General features: G+C 32.1%; 1 protein-coding gene across 3 annotated transcripts in view; it reads left to right on the top strand.

Moving 5' to 3' along the window:
* Positions 1 to 898: 898 nt before the first annotated feature.
* Positions 899 to 11,604, top strand: part of LOC129233935 (rab-like protein 3) — a 29,118-nt gene continuing 18,412 nt past the window's right edge. Inside the window, exons 1-5 of one of the 3 annotated variants that reach the window (XM_054867866.1) lie at positions 899 to 1,065; positions 1,246 to 1,331; positions 2,007 to 2,105; positions 3,513 to 3,630; positions 8,949 to 9,057. In XM_054867866.1, coding sequence (XP_054723841.1) covers positions 2,076 to 2,105; positions 3,513 to 3,630; positions 8,949 to 9,057 — 257 coding nt within the window. In that variant the 5' untranslated portion in view covers positions 899 to 1,065; positions 1,246 to 1,331; positions 2,007 to 2,075. Of the gene's footprint in view, positions 1,066 to 1,245; positions 1,338 to 2,006; positions 2,106 to 3,512; positions 3,631 to 8,948; positions 9,058 to 11,604 lie in introns of all 3 variants that reach the window. The other 2 variants (XM_054867864.1, XM_054867857.1) reach the window with 2 other exon arrangements.

Here is an 11,604-nt window from a genome sequence, read left to right as displayed (position 1 = left end):
GTCCACCCCTAGTCCACACCAATGAAAAATAATAAATGATAAAACAGGAGATTTTTTCAATGGTCGTTTTGTTCTTTTAACTCCTTTCAATGTTGCTTTTGGGATTTCAAACGGTTCTTCTATTTGTTTCATTGTGGGCCATTTCAGTATTTTGTCCAAATGTAAAGTTCGCGCAATTTGTTCAAATCCTTTAATTCCTTGATCAGAAGTCAGTACAAGATTAAAATGAAATTTATTACGTTGGATTCCGACACATAACCCTTTGGCAAAAGATGCACTCTTCAACCAAGCAGAGCTGCAACGTCATAATAAAGCCAAGTTAAAATGTTCAATATGCATTACCTCCAAAAAATATTCACTCGCACGTATTTTTGGATTGAATTGAAGCTTTAACATAACGTATAGTTTTTCAATATAGTTCTAGTTGTTTTTGGCAAAAGACATTATTTTTACAGATTAAGAATTTTCTTCTTTCATAGTAAACACATTTCAGCAGTTTAAAATGATAAAGGTTTTAAAAATCTACACACTTACATTTATGTCGGATATGAACTGGCAAAACAGAATAATCTAAGACTAAAATATTGTAACAGCAGTTTATGACAACTTCTAACAGGATAAATTTGAATTTTTTGTTTTTATAGATTTTGTATATTTTCCCTCTGGTGTTCCATTAACCGTCGTTATATGAAACAAGTAAACCCTGGGCCCCTCCTCTCTGACAAACATGAAATAAAGTCGTAACGTCGCTAGAAACTTAGATTCACAAAGACATAAATGACTATTATTTTCATTATTGCCTTTTTTTTTGTTCCTACTTTTTATTTCGCAAAACTAACTAAAACTAGTATTTTCTTTCAAGGAAGTTTTTTAACGTCAACCCACTTCAGCTCAGCAACGTCATCGGACCGACACCGACTAGGGACTCTAAAACCGACTAAAGACATAAACAACAACGTTAAATAATAATTTGTTGTGCATTGTTTCTTTTACTTTACTGTTTCTTCATGAATAACGATATGGCATCAATCGAAAAAGTAAAGATTCTTATAGTTGGTGATTCAGGTAAATTTTATTTCATTAGGTATTTTACCTATGCTTAGTTAAAAATTACCTTATAAATGAATTTTTACACGAAATTAGTACGATATTTTTCTTAGAAAACCTTTCGGATCTCAAAAGTAATATTTCTGCTAAAGTTAACTTTTACTCTGTAAAAAAATGTGCTTTGATTTTCTTTTTAAGGAGTTGGTAAATCCTCTTTGGTGCATCTAATATGTCATGGCGAGGCAATCACAAATCCTTCGTGGACTATAGGCTGCTCTGTAGAAGTAAAAGTATGACTTTTTAAATATTTTTGTGGGTGAACTTTCTATATTGTATTGAACTCAATTGTTTATACTGTAATGTCAGAAACTAGAGACCCAGCACTTTTGGGGCCTGTCTCAGAATAGGAGTGATATAAATTTTATGAGCTGGGTGGGGATAGCTTGGCTCTTGGCAACCTGAATAGCATATCAAGCAAATCAAATCCAAGCAAACTTCTGTACATTGGTTGAACCATCTGTATTAGTATATTGATCTTCTAAGCCAGGTATCCGTAGAAGAGAGTATGGCTCAGACTGCCAAATTGAAATTTTTATCTGCTTTAAGATGGAGATCTAAATCCAAGGACGGACACAAGGGAGGGGCGATTGCCCCTCCCTTGAGGGATCCTGCACTGGCAATTTTTCCGCATTAAAATTCACAAACGAAAATCTGGTAGGTATTGTTAGGGAAGGAATATGTTCAGTGACTTTTTTCTGATTATTTTTCAAAACTGAAGTTTCAAAAAGTGCAATTTTAAACTACCTCCAATGATATAAGGGGGAGGGAGGTCCAAAAAATTATCCGGAATTATTCGAAAATGAAGTTTTAAAACGCAATTTTAGAATCAACAGACTTTCAACGGAAAACGAAAAGAATAAATTTGTGTTCTTTCTTAACTGAATCTCTATACTTTACAGTAAGTTATCATTCGGTCTCCAGCTGAGCTACTTCGTATTCCCTGCTGACAAGTGCTAAAAAGCAAGAAAATGCAGTCCTCGGATGGAATGACTGAACTGGTGGTGTATTTTATGTATCTCTATACTTTAGTTTGTTTTGATAAAAATGCTTTGGCATCCCCTTCCCTCCAAACATGTGCATATAGATACGTAATAAAAGGAAAGTTGAAAATCTCAGCCGCCCCATCCTCGAAACATTTCTCGATCCATCCTTGTCTAAATCTCAATTTTCGGGGTCATATTTTTGAGGTGGGTAGGTGCTCCATAGCATTAATGAGAGTTTATTATCACTCTGGGGAATAATAAGCATTTTTGTCTATAATACAGTTTGTTACTTTTTTGTTGTTGCATTTACTGCTAGCTAAAGCGCTAGCAAGTAGTACATTGGCACAAATCTGGATTTATCACTGTAGGGAATTTATGATTTTCTAGTTTTGGGACATTCTGCAACTGTAAGGCAGCCCTTATAGAGTTCAGTGGAGCCTTGATATCTCGACATCCCCTCAGGAACTCGAAAATGTTTGGAGTTAAGCAGACGTCAACTTATTGACACTCCCTGATTTCAAGTCTTGAAAAGTTTTCTGTATTGCTTATTTACTACTACTTACTACTACACACAGACACACATTATAAAAACCAATTCTAGTGCATGATTTTTCTTTTCTTTTCTTTTTTTTTTTTTGAAAACTACATAAAGTAAATAGTATCTATTTGAAGATGAGGATAAAATTCAATGTTTTTTAAAAGATAAGAGCTCCTTAAGTAAAATAAATACCTTTGTGCATAAAAAGTAAAATAAGAAATGACAGCATTAAATAGCACAAATTTCAGATTACTATAGATACATGTTTTGGTGTTGCAAGGAACGCCTTTTTCAATGCAAAATAAATGAGCTCATGAAAAGACATACAACAAAAGAGTTTCTTGTTGGTTCCACTTATTCTTCTGCACACGCAACCAAAAGTTTCGGACATTATAAGATTCTGGAGTGATTTTTCAAACTAAAAAAAGCATCCTCAGTAGTAAATACTGAATCGGGTTTGCCGGATGTTTTAATTTGTCTGTTACTCATTTTAAATATTGAATGGTACACTTTATGGTTAAAACACTGAAAAAATGTATTAAAAATATCTAGTATATTATCTATCTGATCTGATCCTTGTTCACCAATGGACTTATTTGAACACTGCTGTCTTTCCCAAAATTAGTATGAAGAAAAACCTCTTAGAGATTTGTTGCAATTTTTCCTGCTAGACTTTTGCTTTGATATGGGAAACTTAAAATACTGCTAGCCAAACTACCAATATGATAAAAGTCCTACATCTAGTTGATTTGAATGTTTTACATAAGTTTATGTGTGTACATTAATTATCATTTTTATTATATCTCTTGAAAAAATCTTTCATACAGAATTCATGTTTCAGGTTTAAAACAAATTTGAGCATTAACCTTTTTTTTAAATTCTAGCTTCATGAATTCAAAGAAGGTACTCCTTCCCAAAAAACATATTTTGTGGAACTTTGGGATATTGGTGGTTCTAGTAGTCACAGAAACAGCAGGACTATGTTTTATAATTCTTTTCATGGTAAATGATTATTTTATTTATTTTGTATTGCACTCAATTATAATGTTTTTCAATGACGTAAAATAATTTAAAATATGTTGATTATAAACAGGAGTGATTCTGTTATGGTTATACTCTAGATTTAAGTACTTTTTGTGCATTAATACCGGAAATTGGGTATTGTCTGTTATGCTGTTATCTCTCCACCTCCAATTTTTTTTCGTAATGTACATTTTTGACTACTATGTCAGTAATTGTAATTACTAATTTACATCTTGTAGACCTGGTGAAATGCAATCTTAAACTTATTTTAATTTAATTAGTTCTTTTATTGCCGTTTTTATATTGTGCCCTCATTTTTAAAAATATGTTCGCTTTTCGTCTAATATAAGAATAGTTTTTTTCTGATATTTGATGCTACTACGCTTTCACGTGATCTTTTGTTGGTAAACAGCCAAAATCAATCCTAACGACACGACAGTCTCATGTAAACTAGACAAAACATTAAAAAATCTGCTGCGGAGCTCAAAATGAAAAATTTATGATTAGAGTTTTACAATTTGTTTCTTTGATTTGTGACTTAATTTATTGTTCAACTTACAGTAGTCGTTTCATAAATAATCCAAAGTAATTGGAACTCCAGCCACCTTAGTTCACTAATCACTTGGATTATTTGGGAAATTCTTAGCAGCTTAAATTTCACGCTACTACAACGACTCAAGGGTATTCATTGTTTACTTCCTTGTCACTCCAATTTCAAAAAAAATTTATTTTAATTGAATAGATTATTTCAGAAAAGGCATAAGTCACATTTTGTTCAAAATTGATTTAGCTGTGGTTTTCCTATGTTTGTATGCAGTTAAATCGACTAGTGTAGCAGGGAAGTCCATCCTTGTACAACAAAGCACTTTATTTTGGGGTCACATTTTTTGTTTAGTGCAGAAAAGGCGTAAGTCTCATACTTATGCCTTTTCTGAACTAAACGAGAATGAAGGAATTGTAAGATGCAATGTGAATATTTGGTAAGATTATAGAAGAACTCAATTTTTAGGTGTAATGAAGTAAATATAAATAATTCCTTTGATCTAGCAATATTACAGTAATGGTAGGTTTTTCAGTTCGGGGGGTTAAGGAGGAATTCAAAATCACGGAATCAGAATGAAATTTGCTAATTTCTCAGGGATTTTACTAACCTCACTCAAGGAACTGCTATATGCTTTCAGAGAGATATACGTTGATCAAAACAAAAACAACACTGCAGGAGACTTTTTCTAGAAATAACACTGAAGAAATTTAACAAGATTGCTGATGACTTTCCTCTGAGAGGACATACATTTGTCCTTTGCAACATGAATTTTGGAACAGTAAAACAAATGTTAAAACAGATACGACAGATTATTACCATTTGAATTCCAATCTCTTATAAGTGAATTTCTAAAATTACATCAAGATTCACCGTCAAGTCTGTTGAAAACAATAAAATCTGTAACTGCTGAAACAGGTGCCCTTCATTTTTTAAGAAGACTTATCTCTCAAATTGAGATTTTGAAAAAAATTCTACTGGGCGACAAATGTTTTCAGTTATCAACATTCATGATGTTTAAATATTCAATAGAACATCAAAGGAACAGTTCCAGGCTTTTTATTTTATAGACGGTTTTCAAGAGAAGATTGCAAAATAACGCTTGTTGGCTGAACTATTTTTGCCAATATTGAGTATAGAGGGAAAATTTTCGTATTGTGGGAAGAAATAACAGATATCAAGATGATTATTCAGTGCAATTTTGAACATAGTCATACTAATAAATACATCAAACTTGGCACACAAAACAAGACAAGAGAAGGAAGAAAAATTTCCATGAAAGATGTATTTGATGAATATAAATATAGTTTTATACACATGTAAAACTTTTGCTTTTTTTTCTTAGTTTGTAAGTTTATGTATCTTTATTTTTGTATACCAGATCAGTGGCGGATCCAGCCGATTGTTTTGGGAGGGGCTATCCGAAATTTTTTAACAAACTCCCCAGGGCCAAACTTAGCTCCATGCCGCCCCTAGGCAAATTTGAAATCTACCGCCCCTCCCCCCCTAAAAGATGCAAAATATCCTTCACTCAAAAAAACGTAAAAATGTGTTCCCCAGATTCAAACTGTCTAACTTATGAAGAAATGATGGCATTTCACTTTCTGAGGCGCCCCGATGAAATGATCACAGTGATCTCCCAAAAAAATTTTTATTCGGCAAATTTTGCTGACGATTCGGCAAATACCGTGATTGAAAAACATTTGACTTTCATAAGATGTATGAAAGTAATCATAATTAAATTACAAGAAAAAAAATTTTCTGTGGAAAATGAAAGAATGCTAATATTTTACTTTCAAGAATAACAATTTAATTCAAAAAATGTGTATTATAATAGCAAATTTGCCGTTCTGAAAAGCTTGCCACCCTAGGCAGCTGCCTACTCTGCCTATTGGGAAATTGGACCCTAATAACTCTCCAGAAATTTTATTAAAATCTAGTTTTAAAAACTCAATTTTCGGGGTATTGAGACATTAGGTGAGGGGGTGGATTTAGGAATTTCCCTCAAATGTTTCAAAATTTTCATTTCTGAGTAATTTTTGAAAATTAGGAAACTAAAAACTCATTTTGTCTATTTTTGTTGATGTACGGAGAAAGGTCAGGTTTCAGGCGCTGGTCCCAAAATACTTTTTGAAAATAAAGCTTAGAAAACAAAATATTCTGTAATTATTCACTGAGAAGTTAGAAGAGGAGAAGTGCTCTTCTAGCTCTTCAACTGTCCAGCCTAAAAATGCACCTTAGGTAATGTTTGCTTACATTTAAGGAATTGTGAAGGTGCTTAGAATCCTTCCTTCCTGGAAATATTTTGCCTTTAAGGCTCTAAAAATTCGATTTTTAACTATATTTATACTTATTTTAGAAAGGGATGGAAGATTCGTGAGCTCCTTCAAAAAACCTCCTTTTAAAGCTATCATCACGATATAAACTAGGGAGGGAGGGGGTCCTATGAAAACTTGTTTGTAATTGAAGTCCCAAAAAAATTCATTTAAGTTTCTTTTAAGCAAGTTAAGTGATAAGGGCTGGATAAGCTAGTTTTCGTTGACATTTTTTCCAAGTAAAAGACTTAAAATGCAATTTTTTGCTACATTTCAAGGCATTTGTGAAAGGGCATGGGAAAAGGGGGTTCTCTTCCTAGTTTCGAAATTAAAGCCATAAAAACGAAAATTTAGGCTCTCTTTGGCTTTGTGAACAATAGGTATACTCTGAGAACTGCAGCATTTAGAGATTGTCCAAGTGTCTGTAGTTGGAATCAAGAAATGATGTAAAAGATGGAGAAAAATTTCGGAAATAAATGTTTTGTTTTCAGGATAGGGATATAAAGTTATCTCCCAATTAAGGCCTATACTTCTTTTTCAGTAAAATAAATTTGTTAAATTTTGTTATCTTCTCATAATATTTTTTTCTTTTTTTTTCCTTAAAAAAATTCCTACAATCACAAGGCTTTGGGAGGGGCCATGGCCCCCCTATAGATACATCCCTGTACCAGATTTTATTATTTCACAAAAACAGGACAAGAGAAAGAGGAAAATACAAGATGTATTTTCTTAAGGTAATGAATTTATGAATACTGACTTCATTAATTATTTTTCTCTCTTTGTTATAGTATTTTTAATTATCATAAACCAGTTTGAAACAAATCTGTTTCATTTGATTTATATTTTCATCACTCAAAACTAGTCTTTCAGGATACTTATTGCAGAAAGGGCATAAATACAAATTTTAAAAAAAAATGTAATAAATTTCAGTAATGAAGTGAAACGAAATTTAAGGTGAGGTAATTATCCAACTTGTAGCTAGATTTGTCATAAATGTTTCTGCAGAGTTTAGATAATTTCTGTATAAAATAATAAATTTTTATTAATTCCTGAAAAGTTGCATTAGTGGGACTTATGCCCTTTCTGAAATAATCAATTCAACTCTCCTGAAACAATTTTTGATATTAGTTTTTTTCTTCTTCTTCTCCATGATGTCTTAGCGTATTTATGTATAAACTTACAGGCAACCAAAAAATGCCATTGGACGAACACTGAATCTATTTTGACAAGTTTTGCCATGACATTTATATCTATGTTAACACACTTGTATGTTTGTACCAATAATAAAAAAGTTTTTTTTCCCCCAATGTAGCAGGCGATACAAACATTATCCTAACTCCAGACAATTGTTGAAACACAAAAATGGATAGTAATAGAAAGGAAAACACCTTTTGTGTATGCAGGGCCCCTTGTTAATTTTTATCCGAGCCCCCCGCTCCCATAAAAATTATAAAACTTATACTACTTGGATTTAGAGCCGGTCCCCCATAAGGGCCATGCCCCTAGTTTTCAACTAGGCTGACATGGTCTCTCGTCAGGCCTGTGTGTACGATTGGTTGTTCGTCATCTTCATGTGGCATCAGTTCTCTTTTCAATGGGAGATTCCAAAAAGATGGTTGATTCGTTCTTTGCGGAGAAATAATGTTAATTTTGTGTAATTTTTTTGCTTCAAGTTATTACCTCAAAGCTCAAAGTCACCTCATAGTCTATTTCTTTTAGTCATAAATACTACAATACATACATAATACAAGTATTGTTGACACCAGACTCTCAACACTTTACTGTATGCAATAAAAACATTTTTACAATTGCAAATAAATTCAATTTTTAGATTTTAATCACTATTCAGATTTAATTCAGAACAAATCAGTTTTTATCTATTAAAAAAAAATCAGTAAAATATATGTTAAGCTCTTCAAATGATCTGCAAGGTCAGAATTTTGAGGCTCGTATGTATATTAACTTTCATCGATCATTTTATAAAATTTATCAAATTCATGAAGTGTCAAACCAAACTGCTAAAACTATACATGATTTACTTTTTAATTATTTTAATACTTAAAAAAACAATGAAATCGACGTTAAAACTTGACTTCAGACACGCTTTTAAAAAAAGTTTTCCCTAATGGCGGGAGGGTACTTGTTGGACTTTGAACAAATTTTTCCTTGAAGTTTTTCTGAGCATTTTAATCTTGCTTTCCCCAGAAAGAAATATCCTGGGTGTTCTACTGAAAACTCATTAAATTTTCTAATGCTTTCCTTTCTCATTCTGTATGAAAAAAAGAGGACATCTCTTCTACTTTGACCCAAAAGTCCTTTGTTTTATGCTGTTCTCTTTGTGGGTCTTTAAAATGTGTTTCATATAAGCAACAGTGTGACTAACCTTTATTTTTTGACATTTTCTTGTGATTTTAATGAGTTTTTATAATCTATTTCAACAGGCATTATTTTAGTGCACGATTTGACAAATCGTAAATCTAAACAGAATCTAAGAAAATGGCTTGCTGAAGTTTTGTCAAAGGAAGGTACGGGCAAAAAGAACAATGGATGGTGAGAATAACAAACAGTTAATTGTAGATTTCCTAACCATTCCAGTGCAAGTTGTTTCTCTTTATGCATAAGTACTAACTCAAAATTTCTCTGACAACCGTCTATCTTCGACAAAAGCAACTAATAAAAATAGAGTTGTTAAATCAAGTGAAAGACATTTGATTTGAATCCTAACTTTTTAATTCATAAGCTATATTACATGTATAAATATAGAAAGTTATGTATTTGGAACATTTAAATTTAATACAAGTGTTAAGTGTGAGTAATTTATTTGAAGCTGCTTTCATTAAGTATTTAGAATTGATGAAAACTTTGTGTGGAAGCTCTTGAAATACTTTCATTCTGACTTTGCTGAAAATATAAAATGCTCAATATAGAACTTTAAATTTAAAGCAAAAGTCTTGTAAATTATTAAATCATTCCTTGTCTCTCAGGCCTTCTAGCTTCCTATTTTAAATTTTAATGATTAAATTTTTAAACATTGAATGATATGCTAACCCTATCAGCGACAGGTCCACATGCACTAATTTTAAAATTCATTGGCTGCCCTAAAAATACTTAAGCCTCCTGCTGTCACAGTTAATTAAATATATATATATATACATATATATATATATATATTAAAACTAGATTTTTTTTTCTTTTGGCATGCCAAAAACAATATTGTTTATTTTCTGACATCCAAGAAAATAAACATATTACATTTTAATTCATTCTAAAATATACTTATATCCTGATATTAGCTGTCATTTAGTTCAAACTTATTAGTCCAGCAAAGAAATGTACTTCCTAAATACATATACAGTCAAACCCTGCTATAAAAAAGCCTCAGCGGACTAACTTAGGAGATCGCTATAACCGAGGTTCAGTACATCCGATTTTTCGAAAATAAGTCCACTTTTACTAAGATACTTTTTCAATGAAAGTCCTTATAACGCGATATTTCTATTATAGCTTGGGAGCTAACCAATGAAAAACTGCAAATTATGATAAGAAGACGCCACATAATAGGAATGTTCTTTATGACTATACAATGAAATTAAGACCCAGAGGCACTTTCAAAAACCGTTTAAATCCAAGATGGCGGCATTTTTCAAAATGGCTGTCCATATTAAAGTTTTATTTAATATATGCCGTACAAAAGAGGTTTTTATATCGAATTATAAGTTTTTGAGGTCACAGATTTCTTTTTGTATGTTGAAAATAAACTAAATGTCCATTTCGGTGCTATTTTTAGAAATATAATTTTATTAATTACAAAAGAGATTACATGCTTCTCGAAGTACCAATATAAAAATAGAAAACCACTAAATGCAAAAAATATGTACAAAAATATTAGTATTATGTCGTTAGTCAAACAAAGCTTCATTGTTTGCATTCATCTTTGCATTTGCATTATAGTGTGCAGGACAGAACAACACTTCTGCAGCTACACTTGGTTTTGCAGCTTTTGCACATGCACTTAATGAGTTCAATGCATGAATCAAAAATTTCTGGTAACTCTGACCATTTCAGTAGCCAAGATTTGTCATCCAACCTCCATTACCATTTGCTTGGAGATCGTGCACATATGATATTTTTCTAAGTTTGTTCTCAAATGTGTCCAGCCTGGAAAGCAATACGCAACACTTGTTGCTGTAAGGCACCCTGCTTTGGTGGCAAACTTTTAAGTGACCAATTTTTTGTCACAAACAATTCTTTCCTTGCATCATTTATAGTTATGCTATTGCTAGTAGAACAGTACGGTAGTTCTAAGTTCCTTTGAAAAATCTCAAAATCTCACTCGGTATGGAACTTTGAGGTTGCAAAATGAATGAAAACACCAGTTGCTTCTTTGAATATCATCTATGCCTTCCAAAATGATTTTTTGGATTTCCCAGAGAAGCTAGGAATGCTGTCACAACCTGTGAAGGCATGAAATCCTGGTAAAGCTTAAGCCCTTTCTTTTCCAATAGCTTCATATGTAGCATGAATTGGAGTAAATCTAGTTCTTTCCTGTTCCAAAAGCAATTATCCAGATTTAATATTGACAAGGAAAAAGTGCAAGATATTGCTAAAACTAACTGCCAAACGGCATGACCTTGAGGGTCACGGATTTGAACAAAATTCTAGATATAGGTCAATTCCAACTAGATATGAGCCCAGATATAGCGGTTTGACTGCATAGGCTCTAGTTTGGCTGCAACGAGAGTCCAAAGTTGATTATTTGGACCCAGTAAGGCAATGGAGTTTCTTTAAAATTACCATTTTAATCGCTTTTTTTTGCTATTGTACTGCAGAATGAGCCGTTTGAATGCTTATCTTTGAATTAATCACGTTGAATACTTATTTTTAAAAAGCTGTTCTCAAATTAAAATTGGCTACTACTTTTAATTTCAACAACTTCAATGCCAAAATAACATAGTAACAGGATATTTATCCTTTGCAAATGAAACTAATTACTTTCATTTTATATTAATTGTCTGCTGGCAACAGGTATTTGTCATTTGCAAATAAAAACATTTGCTTTAACTGGATATTTATTGTCTGCTATCAAAGATATCCCAC

This window comes from Uloborus diversus, chromosome 1 (genome assembly GCF_026930045.1).
Source record: "Uloborus diversus isolate 005 chromosome 1, Udiv.v.3.1, whole genome shotgun sequence".
NCBI classification, from domain to species: Eukaryota; Metazoa; Arthropoda; class Arachnida; order Araneae; family Uloboridae; genus Uloborus; species Uloborus diversus.
This window is presented reverse-complemented; position numbering and strand designations above follow the sequence as displayed.